The following is a 24,860-nucleotide window of genomic DNA, read 5'->3' as shown; positions in this document are numbered from 1 at the left end:
ATGAGGATCTGTATTAGAGGGTCACAGCATTGGGGATGTTGAGAACTACTGACTTAAAGCAAGTTGAAGTGCCTAATGCTCATGTAGGGCAGACCTGAGGCTATGCTGACAGCCTAGTAAACACCTATAAATCAAAGGTCCCAACACTATACCATGGATTTCTATCAGTAATGGTATAACATGGACATTTCTATCAGTAATGGACAATGTGCTCCAGGGAGCACCTGCATCTCAGACTCCTCTCACCTGAGCAAGGTCCCTAGAGGGTTTTATAGCAGGGACAAGCCTCTGTGATGACTGAGAGCATTGGAAGGCCTCTCTCACACGAGGCAAACTTTGTGGCCAAGGGACATGCTGGCCTCCAAAGGATATGGTCTGGTCCTTGTGGAGCCTCAAGAACTCTCAACAAGAGTTTCAAGCAGAAAACTCAACTCTCACGTGTGTTACTTAACTGTTGGTGATCCAGGGGCACGTTTATGGGGCAGCTGGAGGCAGCCACCCATACTAGATCCCTGCTACAGATGCTCAGAGGTCAGATAGCTTGCCCGCTTGCCCTGGGCTTCCTGTATACTTACCCTTCCTAAAGGAACCCAGCTTTGGAAAATCCCCAAATATCTTCTGCTCCATTCAAAACCCAGAGGGCAAAAGATGGATTTTTAGCTTACAATTAAAATCTTCCCAGGGAATCCGAGACATCACTTGGCCGTCGTGTCCATCTACTGTGTGACTTTTGCTGGGAAGATATGAACATTGCTTCACTCCAAATGGGCCAGCAAATAGCAAGGGAATAAGTACTTCTGCCCAAGGCTGGCTTAGGGTTCATCACGGTTACTTACAGGAACTTAGGTCCCTGAAAAGCAGCTACGCCACGAGTCCTCACCAGCATGGATAATGCCTAACGAAAGCTACAGGCCTGTACAACCGGCAAGCAGTTCCACTGAAGAAAGTCCACCGCTCACATAACCATGGGGAAAGGGCCTGAGGAATCTCAGAGCTTCCTGGGAGGTCTCCCAAGCCTCCATCCTCCCTCCAGGGCAGCGGATGTTTTGATTAGGAGGAGGTAGCTACACACTGCCCTCCCTACCACCCTTCCTGCTGCCTGCCTCCTCAGCCTGGGAGCCCTGGTCTCAGCATTTCAGATTGTAGCTATCCCAGGATTTCTGCTCATCAGTGACCGAGCAGCCATGGCCTGGAACAGTTTTCCCATCTCATAACCGGGGCTTTGGTTTTTGCGTTCAGACGATTGGGCTCAGCTTTCTCAATGTTGATGGTTTCTCATTTTCTTTTCCCCCCATAGCTTGATGATTTCCATTTTCCTTTGCATCTGGTAGTCTCTCTGAGGTAAGGCTCCGTAACGCTGAACTTCAAAAGTACCAAAGCTACCTTCTAAGACCTTTTCTCCTGACTTCATTCATTTCAACTTCACCTGGACAGATTCACAGATTCATAGATTCCCAACCAAGGGAAATATTCAGGCTCCTCGTCCTCTTCCCCTGGCTGGCCTTCAACTTATGATTGTCCTGCCATTTCCCAAGTGCTGAGTTTACAGACATAAGCAATAGCCCTAACAACCTCCAGGCCTTTGACAAGCAAAACCAAACTAAAATGTATCCGAGAAGTAAGCTCTTCCCATTAGAGTCGCCGCTTTGATCTCTTTAACTAGAAAAGCCTCTAGGATTGTCCTCCCTAAGACAAAAAGGATGTAGAAGTCGAAGTGAGTAGCAACTTCAGATTTTTACCTTCAGCCTCTGTAAATGAATAGTTCAATTCTGACCACTGTTTGGAACCCTGTTTCAAACTTCACTGAATTTAATCCTGACACATTGTTATAATCCTGACACATTGTTACAATCCTGACACATTCTTAGGATCCTGACACTTCTGAGACAGAAGTCCTGCTCCTCTGACTCATAATCTTTCTTCCCCTCTTGCTTGGTATCCCCCAAGCCTTGCCATGTAGGGGTCTTGTTGTGGATGTCTCAAGACACTGTCAATACTATTATTGTGTTTCAGGTATAAGTGCCACCATCAGAGATATAGGGCAGGTTAAGTGGCAAAGCCTGGACTCCAATGTGGACTATTCCTGACCTCAGCTGTGACACTGTGACTCTAATTAGCTCCTGGCAGGAATTAACTTCTAATTACCTCTATCAGTCACTTAGGATCAAAGAGAAAGTGACAGGGCCAGAGCATTTGGAGGTTGTGTAAGGTTGGAAACTGGAGGGGGCGGAGAAGAATCTTGCAGTGCCTGTGACTCAGGTACAGGACTCCAGACTCCAGATGTTAGCATGTGGTTTTGGGAATCTGAAGGAAAGTGGAAAAGATGATGGCAATTCTGCACCAGATCATTTCTGGAGTAACCAATCATTTATTTAGTTAGCCTGTCTCTTGCTTCTGTCTTCTGGCTTTGATCAGACCCACCACTTCGCCTTCCTACTAATTGACAGACTAAGTGCAGACTTTAATGTCTGCATGCTTTCAGTGTGGCTTAGCCCATCTTTCCCAATGTTCTGTGCTTGGAATGCAAAGTTTCTTAATATTTGGTAAAGCCTCCTCCTCTTCCTCCAGCCAGCATCAGCTGAAACTCTCCAAATGTGTCCTGTTTTGCTGTGCGCATGTCAGATTATATGAACAACACATCTTTAACTGACACTTTCAAACACAAGATGGTTTGTTAAGCTGTCTGCTTTCTCCATTTGCAAAGCTTTCAAGTAACTCTTGGCTGGAATTTACCTCATCTGCATCTTTAGAAGAAGCTCTTTAAACTTGATGCTTTGTGATGAAAATAATATCTCCTGGGAAGGAATGCACGGAGTTGTGAACTCCGGAATAAGCTGCGCCTGTGCCTGTTTGGCCCAGGAGACTTCACTTTGCTGACAATTCTGTTTTGTTAGAGCCCTTTGGAGGCCCAGAGGCAGCTTCACAAGCAGGGAGCTTTATTTTCTCACACCGTCCGCTTTCGGGGGTCGTTCTGCTACTCTGAAGTTGCTCTCCTTCCCTTCTGTGAATTAGAATGGATGAATTTTTCAGATTTTTCAGTCTGGTAATAGTTAAAATTTTACCTTAACTATAGATCTATAAGCTATTAGAAGACAGGGGAAAGTTTCTAGTATTTTCAGTAAAGAACGAGGATATGGAATTCTATCCTGTCTTACTGTGCCCATGCTTGGAATTATAAAACAAAGTTAATTGCAACTATTTTTGTTTGTTTTAAAATAACTTCTAGCAGTACTGTCTGCTGGTGTTAATCCTCTAGATCAAGGTAAAGGGGAAAACAGAGATCAGTCAATCCAAAATGTAGAAAACAGCACTGACAGCCAGCCAGCTGGTGATGACTGGTGGAGAATTGGGCCTGGATGCAGTGAGTCCTTGGTGCCTCCAGCGCTGCCATCCCATAATGATCCACAGAGCTGCAGGATTGACAGCAGCACGCCTGCCACTCTCACTCTCGGAGTGGGACAGGAATGACAGCATCTTTTTAATTTAGTTTCATGTCTGCCCATCATCACCCTTCATGAGCAAGCTGTTAGCACACTACACAGCCACCAAGAGCAGATGAGGCCCCTTGGCAGCAGTTATGCAAAGGGACATAACTGCAGAATGCAGCCGCTTTCCATTTTTATACTAAGGAATTTTGCTACAGATTTCTCCTTATAAACTTTCCCAACAATCTCCAATATACATGTACTCACCTTAAAAAAGAGGAATATGAATTTTAAAACGTTCTGACTGATTTGCATATACCCTCATCTCAAGACAGGAACCAGAGTAGGTGAAGGCCTTCCCAGTTGAGCCTGACTCTTGTGTATCTACCAACACCAACCCCAGTCACCTCACCGGAGAGACCATCATCTGTTTGCCTGCTATCTTCTACATTTTCTATGTCACAAGGCATACTTGCACATAGAAAGAACATAGATTGTATATAATTTTCCATATTGCACCTTGTTTTGTGTTGCAGATATTTTCTGACAGCCTGTGTGCATTTATTTTGTATTTTCAATATGAACGTTTACATTGGCCTTCAAACAGACTGGGTTTTTAAAAACTGATCTTAGTCTAATATTTTATTAATTCTTTGAGAATCTCATACTTTGATCATCACATTCACCACACACACACACACACACACACACACACACACATTCCTCCCCGTAATTTCTCCCAAATCCAAACCCTGCCCCCCCTACACATTCCCAACTTCATATCTTTTGGATGTTTTGGTTGTTCGCTTGTTTATTTCTTAAATGCTGTTCTTATAGTCTGAGGTGTGGGGCCATCAACCTCTCAAAGAACACACCCTGAGGGACACAGCTTCATGAGCCTCCTACAGTGCTGACAGGTGTGATCTTGTGTATGCAACCACAGACGCTTTGAATTCATACAGGGAGTGATTCCCTTTGCATCTAAAAGACATTATTTCCCTCTGGTTTTATGCCAACATCTGGCTCTTACACTCTTTCTACTCCCTCTTACATGATGGTCCCTAAATCCTGTGGCAGGGGTGATGATACAGATTTGTGGCTGATAACACCACTCTCTGCACTTTAATTAGCTGTGAGTATCAGCACTAACCACTGCACAAAGAAACTTCTCTGGGTGATGTCTGGGGGGCTGTGCTAATTTATGGGTATAAAATTATGAATTTAGAGGACAGTTTGATAGTCTGAACATTTATCCAAATAATGGTAGTCAGTTCACCTCTTTAGGTCTGCTCTGTGTGCTTCCCCAATGATGGGTTCTTGGCCTCAACTTATTTTCAGTAGGTTATTTTGGGTCTCACAAACTGCCAAAATATTGAGTCTATATTTTAAATTTCCTGCCAGTTTATCATACAAAACTCACTCATTTTATTTGAGTCTATTAACCCTCAATCAAATCTACAGTTTTATTTGAGTTGATTTCCTCAAAATTCCAGGTAATGCGGCTAAACTGTTTTCTTAAATACAGTGGTTACTAAGAGGTTTTTTTTTCTTTTTATCCTTCTTCTCTTTCTCCTACACATACATGCACACGCACATGCACCTGAGAGGGCACACACACACACACACACACACACACACACACACGCACACACACACAATCTTAAATCTGTTCTGATGCCCAATTAAAATTCAATACAACCCATAACAATAAGAATTCAATAAGAAATCTAATTCTATCAGGAAAATCTAATCTCCGGTGGTCTGGAAAAATGACATGGGCTCCTGCCTACCAAATTAGATTCAGAGGTTATGACTCAAAAGTTTTCTCATCAGTAACTTGCTCTGTGGCCATACATGGCACTAGCTCTCTGCTGCTTTTTAGGTTTTAATTCATGTTTGTTTCAAAGATTTGTTTTATGTACACGAGTACTCTCTCTGCATATATATACTTGCCTGCCAGAAGAGAGCATCAGATCCCATTATAGATGGTCTTGAGCCACTATGTGGCTGCTGGGAATTGAACTGGAGATCTGGAAGAGCAGGCAGTTCTCTTAACTGCTGACTCATCTCTCCAGCCTTCTTTAACTTAAAATTTGTATTTATTATTAGAGAAAGAGAGGATATGCTGTTTTAGGGAGTCTGCGAAATTCTATACCAGAGAGGCACAGAACTTTGGCCACTGGTAGTGTTTCTCTAAGCATGTCTGTTCCTATGCTTCTGTGCTCCTGTGCTCTAGACAGGGAAAGACAAGGAAGATAATTGACCTTGGTGAAGGGGAAAACAGTTGTAGGGGAGAGGAGCTCATCTAAAATATAAAAATCATGAGTGAATAGGTCATGGGAGCATGAGTTTTTGGGTCTAGCCACAGATGAAACATACATACCCCCTTCCTGCTGTGGTTCAGGGACCATCATGTAAGAGAGTGTGAGACACCGCTAAGAGCCAAAGGCTGTGGAAGACCAGAGCAAAACAATGTCATCTGGACCTGAGAGGACATCTACACTCAGACTCGGCAGTGCAGTTGTATGCCCAAGACCGGGCAGGTCAACACTCCCCCTTTATTTATTTGCTATTTTATGCATAGGGGAGGCTTGCCCACGTGTATGTCTGTGCACATGTGTGCTTGGCTCCTACAGAGGTCAGAAGAGGTCATAGAAGCCTAGAACTAGAGTTACAGATGCTTGTGAACTGTCATTGTAACACTCTGGTGAGCCTTAACTTACCAGAGACCCCAAGTGAAAAACTAGGTGCCGGGAATCAATGCAAAAGCAAGAAGGATTTTATTGTTCCAGCATGCTGGGGTCTCCCTGTGGACGAAGGAGAGAGAGAACGACCTGGCGCAGCCGGTTTGGCAAGTTTTCATACAATTTCCAGAGCAGCAGCCATTAGGCACAATGTGATTGGCAGAACAGTGTGACTTTTAAAGTGATTGGTCTTTAGGGCATGAGGTGGCAAGGACTTCCCTTGTCTGTAGGAGGCCAACAGTCCTGTGTCTAAGTGCTCTGGGCCTCCCCCACCCGCAGGTGGCCGATGGTCACCCCTCCCCCCCACACACTTCCATTCTGTATAAGTTGCTTTCTTAACGCTGTGATTAAACACCATGTCTTATAGAAGGAAGGGTTTATTTAGACATGGGGTTTCAAAGAGGTAGGAGCCCATCACCATCATGGGGAGGGGCACGGCAGCAGGCAGTCATGGTGGCTAGAGCAGCAAGCTGAGGGCTCACACCTTCATCCACAAGCAAGAAGGGGGGAGGGGAAGAGCTCTCTAAAGAGCTCACCCCTAGTGTCCCCCTAGTGTCATACAAAGCTTGCCCCAGTGCCTTGCTAAGCCTGTCCCCTTTCCCCAGTGATATATTAGGTCGGCCCCAGTGTCAACTTCCTGCGACAAGGCCACACCGCCTCAGCCACTCTAAGCAACACCATTGGCTGAGGATCGGGTATTCAAATTCCTGAGGGCATGGGGGCGGGGCATCTCATTCAAACCACCACAGTTTCTGTGTTGAGAGAGCTGCACACGTGAAAACAGCGCTTTCTGGCTTTACCGATTTTGTCTGCTATTTCTCCCACTGCCTTTAGCACACCCAAGCAACCCTGCAACTCTGAAGCTCTACCACACCCCAGCTCTAGATCATCAGTCAGCCGGCTTCTGTCTGTGTTGGCTTTTCATTATTGCTGTTTTGTCTTTTGTGCTTCCTTATCGTGTAGTAAATTTTGGCGCATGCATTATGAATGAACGTTTGTGTGCCCACAGACATTGTACATTGACGCCATAATTCCCGATGTGAATGTATTTGGAGAAGGGAAAACATTCTCCCAAATAAGCTACATTCCCAGTCGATATGATAAGATACTTATAAGAAAGTATAAGCCATATAATAAATATGTAATATACGATTGTATTACTCAGTGTTCTCTATAGGACCAGAATAAATATGTGTGTGTGTTCGTGTGTGTGTGTGTGTGTGTGTGTGTGTATACCTGTGTGTGTGCGGCTGTGTGTATGTGTGTGTATGTCTGTCTGAATGTGTGTCTGTGTGTGTCTGTGTGTGTGTCTGTGTGTCTGTGTGTCTGTGTCTGTGTATATGACTGTGTCTGTGTCTGTGTGTGTCTGTGTCTGTGTGTTTGTCTGTGCATGTTTTCATGTGTTTGTGTGTATGTGTCTGTCTGCATGTGTGTGTTTCTATGTGTGTATATGTGTGCATGTGTATGTGTGCATGTGTGCATGAGTGTGTGTATGTTTGTATGTATGTATGTATACAGATTTTTAGAATGGCTTGCAGGCCAGATAGTCCAACAATGGTTGTCTACCAACAGAAGGTCCAAGAATCCGATAGACGTTCAGTCCACAAGGCTGAATATCTCAGCTGGTTTTTAGTATATACCAGAATCCCAAAGAAGAAGGCTGTAATGCGGGTGAGGGATGGAGTCTCCTCAGAGAGCCAGAGGCAGAGAAGACAAGCTTCTTTCTTTCATGTCCTGACTGAGGCTGCCAGCAGAAGATGTGGCCCACAGTGAAGGCTCTTCTCACCTCAAAAGATCAGGATTAAAGATGGGTCTTCCTATTTCAAATGATTTGACTAAGGAAAAAAAATCCCTCACGGGTGTGCCCAAATGTTTGGGTTTTACTTAATCCCTGGTGTAGCCAAGTTGACAACCAAGATTGGCCATCACAACTGTACAAGGAAGATGATGATGTAAACATCATCAATGCAAGCAGAAGGAGGCTAATAAAGCATAGGCAAAGAGGAAGACGGTGTCAGATAGATACACGGGGCGCCGCGGGGCCTTCTGGGAAAACCGTGATAATAGAATTACTAACTGCATTTCTTCCTTTTGAATATAGAACTATATTTATTTAAATGGCTTTGAGAATGAAACACAAATGCTAATCATCTTGAGAGGTGACAGTGTGTAAGAAGGCCAGTCAGCTCCCCTCTTAAATAATGAGAAGCCATTTGACACAGAAGGAAACAGATACTGACTTAGATACTGGCTTAGTTAGGGTTTCCAATGCTGTAACTCATAAAAGACAACATTTAGTTGGGGCTGGCTTAGAGGTTCAGAGGTTCAGTCCATTATCATCGAGGCGGGGTGCATGGCAGCATCCAGGCAGGCATGGTGCAGGAGGAGCTGAGAGTTCTATGTCCTGATCCAAAGGCAGCCAGGAGAAGACTGTCTCACGGGCAGCTCGGAGGAGGGTCTCGTCCATACAGGGCAGAGCCTGAGCGTAGGACCTCAAAGCCTGCCTATATCATGACCCAGTTCCTCCACACCTATTCCAACAAGGCCACGCCCCCAATGGCTCCAGTCCCCAGGAGCCAAACATATACAAACCACCACAGACATCATGAAGACAGATCCAAGGTATGTAATAATTTTGACTTTGGAGGAATTGTAAGAATGGGGAATCTTGTGACAGGAGTCAACATCTAAAGTCCCCTTCTCCACATCTGCTTTCAGTTGTTTATCCTGCCCAGAAGGGTGGAGGTAGATTTTCTTAACAACCCGATTTTGCTATAGAGGCAGACATCACCCTAATTCCCCAGAATGATTACTCCAGACCCTTCCCTCACTAGACCAGAATCTATAGTAGGGGAGATGTCACGTGTACTTTATGAATGGCTGACGTCTATGCTAGTGGTCAGAGATCACACTAAATTCTAGGCCCTTTAGGTACAGGGCCCAGCCTCCAGTCATCCGTACTTTATAAAAGAGCTTCTAAGTAGTCACACCTTAAGCTTTATTGTGCCTGGAAGTGGAATGGTTGCCACCTGGAAACGTTTTTCCCCCCACAAAGTGTATAAAAGCATTAAAATGCAATTATAAAGATGCCCCTACCCACCAAACGAGGAAGAGGAACTCTGACCTTGATAAACACGGTGTCTCTGATTTTTCTGAGTCATTGTTCAAAACATATAAAAGAGAATGTCACAGATCAAAAATAATACTGTAAAATTTACACAAACTAAATATCTGCGTGCTGTAATACTAAAAAAAAGTCTCTATTTTAATGTAAAGCAAGCTATATTTTTAAGATAGTTCAGGTATCTGAATGAACACAGTTCTGGCTCACAACCATCTGCAGGGTCTGAAGCCCCTTCCCGTTATATCTGAAGAGAACAATGGTAAATACATAAAATAAATAAGTAAATCTTTAAAAATAATAAAATAAATAAATAAACACAGCCCGGGAAATGCTGACAATGAACCATCTGACTCTGCACACCCTGAAGTCTGATCCAGGTTGGTGAAATCAGTCTGCACCCGGTTTTCCCTCTTTGTACCCCACTGCCCTATGTGACACCTGCGGGGACACCCACGTGTGCCCACTGCCTTTCTATCCACAGTAACAAGGATATAGAACCAGCCTACATGCCCATTTACAGAAGAACGAGTCTCAAAGCTGTGTGTACATACACAGTGGAATTTTAATCACCCGTCAAGAAAGATGAAATTAAGAAACTGGCAGGGAAGTGGATGCAATTGCAGAGGTTACCTCTAAGGGAGGTAACCCAGTCTCAGGAAGATGAAAAATCACGTGTTGTCTCTCTTGTGTGGGTACCGCCACCTCCTAACATTCATAGGATGTTGTGAGACTATTCAGAGGGTATTGTGAGAACTGCTGTAGACTATGAACTCCACAGACAACCACGAAAGGGGAGCAGAGAAGTGTTCGGGCACAAAAGGTCGCTTGTGACTTGAAAGCAGAAAGCGTTTGGGAATTCAACCAAGGGAAGATAAGGAAGGGGGCTAGAAACAACAAACATTGTTTGAAAAACACTACAGTGAAACCTACTTTTTTTGTAGGCCAATAAAAACTTCAAAAGAAACTGTAGGAGCGCACATTAATGTCTTCCTTATTGAGTGAGGAGTGCTGGTTTATATGGACTATACAAGAGAATAAGAAAAACAGCTTCTGGGACAAGATGATAAAGGCTGTTCACATGAAACCTGGCTTGTGGGCCTGTGGCCTCTTCAGTGATATCTATTGGAAAGGAGAGGCATAATAGAAACTGAAACTTAAGTCACTGTAAATGTATACACATATATATTATATATAATTATATAGTATATATTCTAAATTTTATGTCAGACATAAATCATAGATACTATAAATACATATCATATATTCATAGACTTTTTTACTAAGTACTGCTCTACAATGACAAGAAAAGAAGGTAGATCGAAACTTGACAATATTAATGCTATAAAATTCCACACAATTTGAATTTTATAGAATTTTTGCATTGTCTACATGTAAAATTCATCTTCTTACTGCAGGCTTTAAGACTGTTTGTATTCTGAGATGCTGAAATCTCTGTTTCTCAAAGACGGGACTCATTCCTTCAAGTTTGCGCTAGAGAGCTCTTCCCAGTTGAGCGGATAAACAATTTAGATGGGTCGTGTCTCAAGTTGTCTTGTTGCATTCGTTTGATCAATGTGCAGCAGGCCTTGCCACAGAGGAAGAGCGCGCCACAGAGGCGTGCCACAGAGGAATGACAAGGTTTAGGACAACACTGAGAATCTTGAGAAAGTGCAAAGCAAACCCAATGTTGGCAGGGTTCTGGGACATGTGGAAGGGAGTGTCACTGTAGGTCAGATCTGGGGTCCCCAGGAAGCTGGGGTGATCTGGAAATTCATGCTGGATGCTGTGTTAAAGCTTTCTCAGTGAGTTATCAGGACATGTGCTGTGGCTGTCACAAGTCCAACCTCTTTATCTACCCTGCCTGTCAGGTTCCTGCCTCCACAGGGACCTTTCTTCCACCAGGGCTGCTCCTCTGTCGCCCTGGGCCCAGCCTGCTCCGGCTGTCTAGCTTTGCTTTCAGTGAGTCACCAGACACCCTGGTAAGAAAGCCCAGCTTTGGAATGAAGAGAAAGGCATAGACATTTCCTGTTGCTTTGTTCATGCCCACCATTACCTTTGGCAATGCTTTTTTAACCTCTCTGAAACTCCCCTTTCCCTCCGAAAGACCAGCAATTACAATAGCCATGCTTACCTCAAGGGAGGTGAGTATCAAAGGAGATGGGGGGGGGTGTAAGCACGCCCTGCTTAGCATAGCATAGCACGCATGTTAATTACCTTTGTTGAGGACTGGGTTTGACGCCAAAGCAAATCTTATAAATGCTGGTCTTCCAGAGGGAACAGAGCACACCGGGGACTTTCTCATATACACAAATATGAATTTCAGTTAAATTTGGTGTTTATATCTTTGGAAGTACATTTGTTTCCGATCCGATTCGGATTTTCTTCCAGCCATTTACTAGTCTCGGACCCATTTTTCCCCTCTCCTCTCTATCTTCTTTAAATCCTCTGCTTCCTCTCGAATATCATGAAAATAACTGAACACATTCCCAGGGCATATTAGCAAGATCCTTTGAAACAAGGCGTAGAGAACACTGTGTAAGTGATGTTTTTTAATCAAGAAAGCTGGAGCCTGCAGGCCTGGCGCTGAGCTAGGCTGGGCTGCGCTCGGCTGGCAGACTGGTCCAGCAGGGGGCGCCCGGGCACCTCACTGCAGCATCCCGGTGGCGGAGCGCAGCAGCGGCTGGCCGGAGCTCGCGTCCTGCCGCAGTCTGTTTGCTGCTAGTCTGAGCGAGCGCGAGGGAAGAGAACCCCGTCCGGGCACCGCACTTGCAGGTCCGGCGACTCCCACCCGCGATCGCGGCCCCTAGACTCTCAAACGCCTCCTTCAGCCCGCGCGGGTCAGCGTGGGAGAGCTGCCGGGTCTCAGTAGCCGGATTGCGAACTTGGAGAGGACCGCGGCTGTCTCCTCCGGCCTGGAGAGTGAACAGGTGAGTGACACGCACGTGTCCAGGTGGTTCCCTGAGGGCAGGGTGCGAGCCCCTGAGGGCTCAGCCCCTGGGTGAGTCCCGCAGGTTTCGGGGTCCCTCGCCAAGGGCGACTTTGGGGTTCTCCATGAGAGACGTGAACGCTGCTACCAGGCTTGACAGCGCGTCCTGCGCCGAGGGTGTCCTTCCGAATTAAGGGACATCTGCTCCCTATGTGGAGCCTGTGATCTGCAGAATCTGCAGCCCACTGTGGGCTTGCTCCTGGCTGCAGGACCTGTTGATTTCAGGGTGGCGAGGTAGCTCGGGGGTTTGCACAGTTACAGCCTCTTTGCTGTGGGTGTTGCGTTGTGGTAAGATGAAGGAAAATTCCTAGCAGAGAAACTGAGAAATGTTGATTTCAGGAGAGGTCTGGCCCAGAGAGAAGCGATCTCACTCCACCACCATCAGACTGGATTCATTGCTGCCCGGACAGCTGCACTTTGATTTCTTTTTTTGGGAGGCCATAAAAGAACATTAAAATGTAATTATAAAGATGCCTCAAGAGGAAGTGGAAAAGTCTGATCTTGATAAACACAGTCTGGGAAATGATTTATTAGGAGCAAAACCTTTTGATAAATAAACAGATGGCTGAAGCTTTAGAAATGCAAATGTCATAGATCTAATAGAGTCCCCACAGGTACCCTCTTTGGTTAGTATACATGTAAGTGTGGAGGGAGTCAATGAAGTCATCAATAGTACCAAATAAAACAGGAAGTCTTTTCTTCACTCTAATGTTTCGTCTTCATGACATATGAAAAAGCAATGCCTTTCATCTCCTAAATATTTAGGTGCGATTTTAGGATGGAAACTTGTTTGTTTGGTTTTGCCTCCAGGAAAGTAATCTGCTCCTAGAGTGAACTTCATGCCATGGTAGGAATAGTTCCTGTGTTAGAACCAATGAGTTTTCTCAGATCTGAGGGATGGAAGGTCTCTGGTTAATTCGATAGAAACTTGCATGTAGGTTACTATGACAACAATTGACACGTTGATGGTTTCTGTCAAATTTTCATGTGGAAATAAAACGTGAAGGCATCTTTAGAGGTCAGCGTTGCATCTTCCTTTTGGTTTTTCTCTAAACATATCAGGAGGCTGGCAGTAAGCAGCTTGATCTTTGTTACATCACAAATGGGGACAATTTAACTAGCATAATTAATTTCTCATATGTGAGACCCATGAGCTTCAGAGGCCAAGGGGAGTTGCTGAAATATTTGACTTGGTCTTAAAAAAAATACTTTGATGATTACTTTTTATGAAACATTGATGAAGAATAGAACCAGATTTTAGACACATGGGAATGACACTTTCGCATGAAAGGGCAAATTGTTGTTTACAAATGCTCCAGACACCAGCATGCTCTGTGTTTCAAAGAAGTACAAGCCAGCAGCTATTTGTAAGTTAAAATATAGCTAACAAATTTAACACGCAAACCTTAAATAGAAGGTCTTTTCTTAACAGATACACATAAAATGACAAATGAGGATTTTTGTTTTGACTCACTGTCTGCTTAGGTGGCCTGGAATAGCCTGGAACTCAGGAGGTAGCCAAACTGGTCTTGAATTTAGTATACCCCCAACTCCTGCCTCCTGAATGCTGGGGTTATAGGACAGCACCTAAAGAAGGACTTCATCTATAGCCAAAGAATGGGCTAGGACATTTAAGATCTCAGTTTGAGAGTCACTGCAAAGTCGTCGTCCTTGTCTGTCTAGAGATGGAAGAAGAGGCCCTGCTAAACCCCTGCCTCTTCTTCCCTTGGGAGCATCCACACCTTAGCAACCTGCACACCAAACTGTGTGAGATCTGTGTCAATGGCTCAGATGCATCAGAGAGAAGACAGGAGCCCGCTCCTCTTTGTGTATTCAAAGGGAGTTCTGTTCTCTTTCCCTTTCTTGCGCTGTCTTTAAAGTCTGTATACCCAAACATTAGCTCAGACAGGGTCAGTTAGCACATTTAGGTAACAGATTGTGGTTAACCTCTTCCCCCCTTTGACATTTTTGAGAAAGTTTCTGTAACCCAGGCTGTTGGTTTTGCAGCTGAGAGTGGCCTTGGACTTCTGAGCCTCTTCCTAGATTGTGGGATTTATAAGTGTGCGTCACCATGCCTGGCACAAATAGAACTTTACAGACTAGAACAGTGAATGACCTCTGAACTCCCGTGACACTGAGTTAATGTATATAAAGTGAGGTTTTGAGTTCATGTCAGTCATTGATGGAGTTCAGGCAGTGGGAGTCCTTAGCGTGTGGGAAAGATGGGAAGCTTCCCATGGTTGGCTGTGCTAGGGGCAGCCACAGTGAATATATCCAGAACTCTGTTGTGACAGCTTGTCAGGTTATATGTCAAGTCGTGAAGAAGGGAACTCCATGTTTTTAGTCATTAAGACATAGAGTGCCTGGGGACAACTGTGCATATGGTGAGAGGGGGAGGGGACAGTCAAGACCTTAAGCAAGTTTTTCCAGTTGCTCTGTGGCCCCTAAAGAATGCTTCAAGAGCTCGCCTTCGCTTTTCTGGAAAATGGAAGCTTAGGATGGGTAAGCCAACTAAGGGCTGCGGGCCGCATAGCCGGATTTGAGTGTAAGAAATGACTTGTTTTATTTTTAAGATTTATTTATCATATACAGTGTACATAGTACACTGTAGCTATTTTCAGACTCCCCAGAAGAGGGCATCCTATCTCATTACAAATGGTTGTGAACCACCATGGGGTTGCTGGCATTTGAACTCAGGACCTCTGGAAGAGCAGTCAGTGCTCTTAACCACTGAGTCATCTTACCAGCCCCAGAAATGACTTGTTTTTATAGAGTTGAGCCAGGACATCACAGCTACAAGTGACAGATACACAGTAGCCTAATATAATAAACAGGTTAGGGAGTTTTCCTAGTTGGAAAAGGCTGCCCACCAATGACACTACTTTCAAAGGACATAAGCTTATCTTGAGTACCTGGAAGTGATCAAACAGACACAGCTTAGTTGGCTGCCAGAGAAAAAGCTTCCTGCACTAGCTGGAAGATGGCTTTGAGTGATCCCACACCCAAAGCCTTTTTCAAGTTTACATTTTCTTGGTATTAAGAGCCCAGATGTTGGGCTGATGGTGTAACTTGTGGCCAAGATGTTTGCTCACTGTCAAAGTAAGGCTTTAGATTCAATTCCCTACACAGTCCCCATATGTCATGAGTAAGCAACATCCTAAATACAAGGAACATAGGTTGTAGACAATGCCATGCCCCAAGTGTGAGGGCACTGGTTTTTTGTTTTTTTTTGTTTTGTTTGTTTGTTTTTGTTTTTTGTTTTTTGTTTTTTTTTTTTCTTGGATTTGGTTTTTTCGAGACAGGGTTTCTCTGTATAGCCCTGGCTGTCCTGGAGCTCACTCTGTAGACCAGGCTGGCCTCGAACTCAGAAATCTGCCTGCCTCTGCCTCCCAAAGTGCTGGGATTACAGGTGTGCGCCACCACCGCCCGGCTGTGAGGGCACTGTTATAATCAGGCTGTTTTGAGTTCATCTTTAAAGGGAATCCAGGTGTGGCACACACCTCATACTTTTTATGCCCAGCTAAACATAGAAATCCGATTGGATGATACGTATTGGCTTTTGAACCATGTGCTTCTGTTACATAGTTTATCCTGTGATCTAGTGTGAACTGAGATGAAGTTTAACCTTGAAATAGAAAATTGGATTCTGTAGCAATGGAGTTGACTGATATCAATGCACATTGTTCAATAAAGAGATCCCAAGAGCCTCTCCCCATTACGTATATTTATATGTTGAGTATTTATAAACAGGCGATAAATGCATTCATTCACATACCACTTATTATCAATTATGCCAAGAAACAATCTATTCATAAAACCATATTAGAGGGAACATTTTAAATTTGTATACATACATTAAAACCAAACAGTTCTAAATTCTTTTTGTTTAAGATTTATTTTATTTTAATTATGCAAATGTGTTTGGACATCTGTACATGCGAGTGCAGTACCTGTAGAGACCACAAGAGAACTTTGAGTAAGGCAGGCTCTGGGAACTGAATTCAGGTTTTCTGAGAGACCAATATTGGCTCTTAAGCACGGACGCATCCCTTTGACCCCAGATCTAAATTCTCAAGTCCCAACTTCACTTAATAGTTAAATGGTTTACAGTGAGTTACTACTGTGGCCCTCTCTTTGGACAGTGGTGAAAATCCAATTAGAAGATACATCCCTTGGGGGTGTGTTGATCAGTGATAATTGTCAACGTGACAGTAATCTGGAAATCACCTGGGAGACAGAATTTTGAGCAAGCCCATGAAAGGTTATCTTGATAGCATTGAAATGGGAAGTCCATCTCAATGTGAGGGTGAACGGCAGGATGCATTAATCCTGTAATGTTTTCTGGGTGTGGATGTGACATGACCAACTGCTTCACAATACTACCGTGTCACTTTCTTGACATCATTGATGGACTTTATCTTGAACTTCGGGCAACAATAAGCCCTTTCTCCCTTGTTTTTGCCACTGTGATAGGATAATAAACTAAGACAAAAGGTGACCTGTGTGTATGTGTGTGTGTGTGTGTGTGACTGTCTCTCTGTGTCTCTGTGTGTGTGTGCATGTGTGTATGCTCTCCTGATGTTTCAAAGATAGGGATTTATTTCCAAACTCTCTTTTCGTTGAAGAATTGAGAACTCTTCTGATTGATGATGACACAGTGAGACTAAAGGCCACCATCAAAACCATCTGCCCGCATCCTGAGTCACCAACCAGTCATTAAACCCTGTCACCACCAGCCATGGCTAAGAGTGCAGAAGTCAAGCTGGCCATATTTGGAAGAGCAGGCGTGGGCAAGTCAGGTAAGGACCTTCTTGTGGCATGTGCAGGGCCTGTGAGTTTGTCACAACTTTGGGGATGGGGGAGGTAATTATTCAGGGTTGTGATGCCCCATCTGTTGTCTGTTCTCTGGATCTGGAAGGCTTTTGACAACCAGCTCACGAATTCTTCTGCTGATGTGTGACAAAGTCAATTTGCTGATCACATAACAGGGGACTGTATGGATCATAAACAACCTCTGAAGAAATCAATTTTTTTTCCTGTGTGTTTTCCTTTACTACGGAGACTCTCAAGGGTTCGATTATGTGTCTTGTTTGTTCGGATAGTCTCGGCAAATGGCCGAAGCTCAAGCGGATGTTGGGGCTTCCGGTATGTGCTTGTTGAACGGATCTATCTTCGCCATTGATGGACCTGTTTCTTGTCCAACATTTCTATAGTGGGATGAGGACACTTGAAAAGTAGAACTTATAAACTCCCAAGCAAGACAGCTATTCTCCAGAGTGAATTTAAATTAGCAGTCTTGAGTAACATCGTTACTTTAGAGCCCTCCTTTTCTTTGGAGGTACTTAGGGGGTTTCCACCAGGACTTTGTACATCGTAGGGCCATCACTCTATCCCTGAGCAACAGTCCTTGCCCTAGGTTCCCTGAGTGAGTTTCACAACAGAGACCGAAGGCATCTCTTACTCCTTATACTTACAATTAAGTGTGTTGTGTGCTAAGGAGCCGCCATCCAAATGCTAACACCATAAAACTACCAGAGATGAGAGGTCTTGGTGGCTTATGGGAAGGAACCAAAACCACACTGAGCTTTTGGTTGTCAGCAAAGGACAAATGAACACGAAAGGCACTCCGGTGGGTTCTGGCGGGTAGACAGAAACCTGTCTGGAAGTCAAACCAGCTCATGTCCACTGAGGTAATCTATATGGTCTTAAAGAAAGATGGACGTGCGCATGCGCACGCACGGGTGCATTCACACACACCTTCCAGTTCTGTGCCCAGCTTCCTTCTAACCATTCTCCCAGTTTTAGTTTCAGTCATGATCTGCCATGCTGTAAGTCTTAAGTCTCTGGTCTTTCTCAGCTATTTTTCTGCCACTTGCTGCTCCTTAGCTGTTCTAGCCTTTGGCAGAACCAAAGCAAGGAAAACAGCAGGCCAGGACCGGAAGATGCTCAAGCTCCTCCCCTTTACTCTATCGTGTTTCCCAATGGCGTGAGAACCTCTTGTCTGTAGCTGGTAGAAGGAGCTGGAGAATGAGGAAACTGCCCCAGGGCGTGTCTCTGGTGGAGGGAACAGAATCCGTGGGATGGAGAGAAGGGTGTGAGGGGAGAGGAGGGAGGGCGAGCAGGAAATCCGTGCTCCGAACAGTGGCTTAATTCGCGTGACTGAGGAGTTAGGCTGGCTATCCATCTATGTTTCTTTTTTCTTTCTTCTCCCTTCCACATTCCAACAGGTGGAATAAGAGGAAGGGTTCTTCCCTTCCCACCGCTTCAGTGCGGTTTGGAAAGCTGAGCACAGGGCCAGCAAGATGCCTGGGAGGGTGGGCGAGCTTGCTCCCTCCTCGTGCTTGGGCCGCCTGAGCCGAATCCCTAGCACCGGTGTAACAGGCTGGGCGTGGCTAGCTCATCCCCAGCCTTAGCTGTGGGTGATGGAGGAGGGTTGCTGGGGCTTCCTGCCAGCCAGCCTAGCTCCAGGCTCAGTGACCCTTTCTCAAGGAAGTTAGGTGGAGAAAAAGAACACAGAATACCTAGTACACTGCTAGAGCCTCTGCTCACACCCCACACAGAGCAAACGTACATCTCTTCTTCCAAATACATTTTTAAACATTATAAAAAATAATATGGACATAAAGACGAAGCCTCAGGGAAGAAGTTCTCGGGTCTGAGAATGCTCACCTGTGCCCCTCTCCGCCACATCAGAGTGAACTGAATCCTATCCAGGTTTACCAGCTACCCTGAGCTGTGCCTCAGTTTGTCTTGTGGAAGAACTTCAAAGCATTTTCCATCACTGTAGCTCCTGATCCCATCATTCCCAGCTGAGCAGTTTCCCCCCAAGCCTACCTTCCTGTGCCCACTTCTCCATCTTGGGGAAGATGTTTAGTGAACATGCGTGTTGTGTTTCCTGTCTTAACGTTTTTGCTCATTTATTGTGTAAAAACAGTCTAGCCTGCTGCTACAGCCATTCCAGAGAAGCTGACTTTGCTCTCAAAGTCCGTACCCATCCATTGCCCCAGAAAGCGAGTCAACCTGCCATCCCATGCCCTCTTGGGCTTCTTTGTAACCATGTAACAGCATAACCAATCCCTCTTTCCCAAGTTATCTTCCTGGAAGTCCTAGGGCATTACCCATTCTCCTCAACTTTCTGGATCCTTCTGTGGATTCCAGCTAGTTGTCCTCTGCTTGCCTCTAACCTTGGGTCTTCTGGGGGCGTCGTTATGATGACCAGATTCTCAGATTCTTTCCATTTCCTGTGGTTGACTTCATATCCAGAGGAAAGATGGCACCCACTCTAGGGGCACTTTGGCTGATGTTAGCTTTTGATGACTGCTCAGGAAGGTCCTTACCAACTCTAAATCTTAATGGTTAAAAGATAAACCTTCTTGCTTGGGTCCATTTCTCTGTCCTCCTTGCAGATGTGTGTGCATGTGAGAGACAGAGACAGACAGAGAGAGACAGAGAGGCAGAGACAGAGACAGACAGACAGACACACACACACACACACACACACACACAGAGAGAGAGAGAGAGAGAGAGAGAGAGAGAAAGAGAGAGAGAGAGAGAACATTTGTAGTGACCAGAGGACTACTTATGGGAAATATTTCTCTCCTTCTGCCATATGGGTCCCTAGAAAGGGTGGGGGTGGGGAGTTGAACTCAGGGTGCCAAGCAAGCTTGGTGGCAGGTGCCCTTCCCATGGAGCCATCCTTCTAGCCCCTTCTTCCTCGTGTCTCATTGTGGTGAAAATGATAACAACAGACAACCTGTCTCTACCATGAGTTGTGTGTTCTCTATAGACAGACTCTGTTTTTCTATTTCAACACTTGAACGCTTCCTTGAGGTCTGAACCCCACCCCTCATTGAGAAGGCAGCAGTCTATGAGGACCATTCTGAACTTTTCCACAGCTCAGTCGAAACCTCCACAGACTGATCTGTCAGTCTTAAACACACACTGTAGCAATACTGAGCTCATGTTTACTCTGGGGTGTGTAACTGTCGCTATCTTGTTTCTGCCTGGCTGGGACACCACACAGCCACCCTCCAGCCTTAAAGACTGTACTTGTCTGATAAGTAACCTTTGCCTGCCCCTCTTCACTGTGTGTGTGTGTGTGTGTGTGTGTGTGTGCACTCGAGTGCGTGTGCGCACCCCCAGCATGCTCATGCACACAAATGTTCATGTATGTGGAGGCCAGAGACAACCTCTGACATCCTGGATGCCTTGTTTGTTGAGACAGTTTCCTTGGTCCACAGTTTGCCCCTTTGGCTAGGCTGGCTGGCCAGTGGGGCCCAGGATCTGCCTGTTTCTACCTCCCCGGTGCTGACATTACACAAGATAGGCTCTCCCCCTCCCTTACTCTTTCTGAGTATAACTCAGTGCTTTACATACAAGCAGATAATCAACTGCGCCATTTCCTTAGGCCAACTTCTCGTTTTCTAAGTCTGTGAGAGAGCATACACATTAGAATACACCTCTGATGCCTCCAGAGCCTAGCCGTGTTCCTCCCTCGGATCCAGGTCATCTAAGCTCTCTCCTGGTCACTGGAGTGCCTCACAGGGAGTGGAGGCATGTGAGATTTGCCTAGAACCCCAGCCCGTCTGATATGACATGACCCGGATCGTTTGAGGGGCTTCGGCCTTACTTCAACTGTACGTTTTCAACCCACTCACTGATGCACCGGTGCCTGGGTGTGTAGACCACATGTCTGCATCCTACTAGAGATATCACTCAAGTCCTGAGCTCTGGGCCTGTGCTGTAATGCTTGACTTCCAATCCCCATCTTTGCTCTGTGAACTTGGCAATGTGAGGCAAGTCACTTCTCTGTTCTTTAAGGTGTGGGAAACACACCGCAGCGCCCGTGTCGGTTGTCAACCCTGAGTGAGTTATTGCATGCAAGCCTCTTAGTGCAGATCATGGCGTCATGGCATGGGGCAGATGCGCATGTGTTAGCTCACCTTGTCAGGATGCTTCAGGCATGCTCTGGATCTCTAAGTTCCCTGGTGAATAAATTAAATCAAAACAAACATATTCTACTGGGTGTTTTGTTTTTCACTGAAAATCAAAAGGCTTATATAACAGAAACCTATATCCTTACTCAGCAATACCAACACACACACACACACACACACACCCATACTCATACTCATGCATTCAAGCTTGTGTGTACACACAAACATAGGGGTAAGGAAGAAACGGGGGGGGGGTGGAGAAGAGAGAGAGAGAGAGAGAGAGAGAGAGAGAGAGAGAGAGAGAGAGAGAGATCTTCCACAAGTCCAAAAGTCTGGCTGATGTCAATTACAGCTTGGCCACTGATGGCCTGATGGCTATAATGATACTTAACGGCTTTATATTAAATCATGGGGAAATAACCAGAAATGTATTATTGCCATCAATACACTGACATTCTTCCATTTGGAAGTGACGCTGGTATGTAGTTGAGGACTTTCTAAGCCAACTGATAGATAGGTCTTCTAGGTTTAAAAAATGAAGTGAACAGAACTTTCTAGTTGACAGGCTGACCATGAACGGATCAGCAAGGACACGTTTAAGACTGTCCTAATTACCAGGGTGGACCAATAACACACGCATATGCGGTAGCACACACACACACACACACACACACACACACACACACACACACACAGGACCTGATGTGGGGCGAAGACTCTTTGTCCAGTCTAATCTCACCTTGCAGGCCTGTCTTCCAGTGAGCTTGCTGCCTGAGAGACCACATGCTGAGCACAGTGGGAGTGTGACAAAGTGAAGTCTGTAGCTTCCCAGCCTTTCCAGTCTTCTGCCCCAGCAGGGTAAACATTTTCCTTCACTAACCAATGGTATAGCAGGGATAACTGGTACCCACACTTCCCTCCTGCGTGCTTCCGAGTGCCTCCATCTATAGTCTATATTTTGACAGGCTCCAAGTAATTAAGGCAAAAAACCCTGCCAAAGCCCAGAAGACACCAGAGACACATTGTATTAAATGCTTCCTAGAGTCACTGTTATTCAGATTGTAGCAAGTGTGGGAAGGGCTGATAGAAAAACAACTGAAAATTTTAAATTTAGCTTCACAGTTGACACCCACATTTCAGAACCGAAACCCTCTGCGCCATCATAAAACGTGTTTCTTGAAAAGGGCGAGGCTAGTTGATTGAGTAATGCTATCCTTTAATTCAAAAACCAGCTGATGCACTCATCCATGCAGGCTTAAATTTGTACACTCAGATTTCTGAAACGCCTGCCAAATGAAAACAAGCGTGTGATATTTTTATCCCTTGGCATGAGGTTGTTTTTCTTCTTGTTGTTCTTGTCTGCCACTTTTTGCTCCAATGAAACAGCAACAACTTTTATTTATTTTATTTTATTTTATTTTATTTTATTTTATTTTATTTTATTTTATTTTATTTTATTTTATTCTTGGATATTGGTCTCCTCTATCTCAGGCTGGCTTCTAATTCGTTATATAGCTGAGGCTGACCCTGAACTCCTCATCACCCTGCCTCCACTTCTCAGGTATGTGACTCCAAGCCCAGAGTTTTGGACCGTGCTGAAATGAAAGCCAGAACTTGGTCCATGCTAGGCACGGGCTCTACCAACGAGTCACATCCCCAGTTCAATGGTGCTGCTTTCAGAAGTGACTTTTGGTGCACGCACAGAAGTGCTATACAAGATATGTGCTCACCATGACCAGACTTCCCTTTTGGATCCTGTGTGCGACCTGGTCAGTCTCCTTAGACTTAGAGAAGGTTCTGTGTGCCCAAGTGGCTGTACCAGGCTGACTCTGTCTTTCAGGTTTGTGGTATCGGATGACTCTTGAACACTGTTTTCAAAGTGCTTATGACAGAAAAGGAGAAAGGCGTAGGGGACTGGAGGGTTTGTGAGCCTCTCGTAACCTTTTAATTCTTTTGTGTGTTTCATTATTTAAAATGCATGAGGATTCATATTAACATATGTTTTACCTGTTTGTTACTGCTGAGGAAAATTTAACGAGTCGATAACTCGTTTGGCTACAGTGGTGCTGTGGAGGCCAGAAGAGGGCACGGATCTGTAGATCTAGAGTTGTGAGCTGCCTGATGTGGGTGCTGGGAACTGAACTTAGGTCTTCTGCAAGCTCAGCACAGGACCTGAGCTTAACTACAGAGCCGTGCCTTCAGCCTCCTTCTTAGTTTCTGAGACCGGCTCTCACTGAATTTGGAGCTCAAGAATTGGCTCTTCCAACTGTCCAGTAGAGTGCCCAGGACCCTCCTGTCGCCACAGCTGCCCACCCCTGGGGGCAGGGATTGCAGGTATCTGCTACCACACTTCAATTTTTAATATGAACGCTGGGGATTCTAGTTCTGGTCTTCGTCTTCTCAGAGCAAGCGTTGTACCCGTAGCTCCATCTCCCAGCCCTTAACTCCTCAAACATTCATCATTGGTTTTGGGTGCTAACAGATACAATTGTCTTTCAGATATCTTGAATTATACATAAGTAAATAATAAATTATTAAAGTCACCGTAGTAAGGCTATTTACCACCAGAACTTTTGTCTCCTGAATAAATCAAATGTTGTAACGTTTGATCAGCATCTCCTCTCCCTCCCCCTCCCACCCCACCCCCTCACCCCCCCCCCCACCCGCCCACATCCCTGCCCTGGCCACTGGTAAATGTCATTCGGTTCTCTGTCTCTTGAATATGAGTTTTTTAATGTTTTCCTTGAAGATGAGATAGTGTGGCCTTTGTCCTTCCGTGTCCATCTGTCCTTCCTTGGCATCAGAGATTCTCTGGCCCTCAAGGTGGAAGACAGGGTTCCCTGAATCTAGTATTCTATTATGTAAATTAACTATCTTTGCTTTAAGTGCCCATTGATGGTTAGCTAGTTCGGTGGTTTAATATCCTAGTAGTTGGGAATAATGTTGTAATGAATTTGGGAGTACAGGTATAGATTACATAATATAGTGATAAATTTCTAGAAACATATGTTAGGGTAAAGAAAAGGATAGATTATGTTTAATTTTTCCTGTGTAAGAGCTTACAAGGGGGTATATGTATACAACTTTTTTTTTTTTTTGGAGACAAGATCCCTGCTCATATCTTAAAGGGCTTAAGCAAAACCCACAGTGTTTTGAAACGGAAATACTGCCGCAGTGCAGCGCCGTGCAAGCTGTGAGAGCGCGAACATAGACTGTTTGTCCAGGAGGATAGGAGAACTAGAAGGGGTGGGACATTTCAGGCAAATGCAGCTAATTAGCAGTTGGCAGATGAGGGAAAGGGGGAAGGTACAGGCTCCAGTCCTCAAGACAATGCAGTTGTACCCTAGAACTATGTAAACTGTTGCTCTGACCAGTGGGGGTGGGGGACTGACCCATCCAAGCAAACTCGCAGTGTTTCTCTTTTCCCGGCCAATCGCACCAGTGAAAGGGCTTTAAAAGGAGAGGAGAGCCCAAGGGGCAGAGAGGTGAGAGTATGTGGGAGATCGGAGAGAGCAAAGAGGGAGAGGAGGGGCAAGTAGCCCCTCTTATAATGGGCCAGATCTCTGGGGTGGGGCATACCTGGCTATTGCCAGGTAGGTGTCAGGTAGAGCTTAGACAGAATACCAACAATATCCCTGCTGTTCT

General features: G+C 45.1%; 1 protein-coding gene across 1 annotated transcript in view; it reads left to right on the top strand.

Annotated features, from left to right (window-relative positions):
* Positions 1 to 11,191: 11,191 nt before the first annotated feature.
* The window catches only part of Rerg (RAS like estrogen regulated growth inhibitor), a 127,346-nt gene continuing 113,677 nt past the window's right edge, over positions 11,192 to 24,860 (top strand). The window contains exons 1-2 of the mRNA XM_052175165.1: positions 11,192 to 12,220; positions 16,905 to 17,078. Of these exons, the coding sequence (XP_052031125.1) occupies positions 17,018 to 17,078 (61 nt within the window). The 5' untranslated portion in view covers positions 11,192 to 12,220; positions 16,905 to 17,017. The remainder of the gene's footprint in view (positions 12,221 to 16,904; positions 17,079 to 24,860) is intronic.

Source organism: Apodemus sylvaticus, chromosome 2 (genome assembly GCF_947179515.1).
Source record: "Apodemus sylvaticus chromosome 2, mApoSyl1.1, whole genome shotgun sequence".
Classification (NCBI taxonomy): Eukaryota; Metazoa; Chordata; class Mammalia; order Rodentia; family Muridae; genus Apodemus; species Apodemus sylvaticus.
The sequence above is the reverse complement of the archived record's forward strand: the minus strand, read 5'-3'. Positions and strand labels throughout refer to the sequence as shown.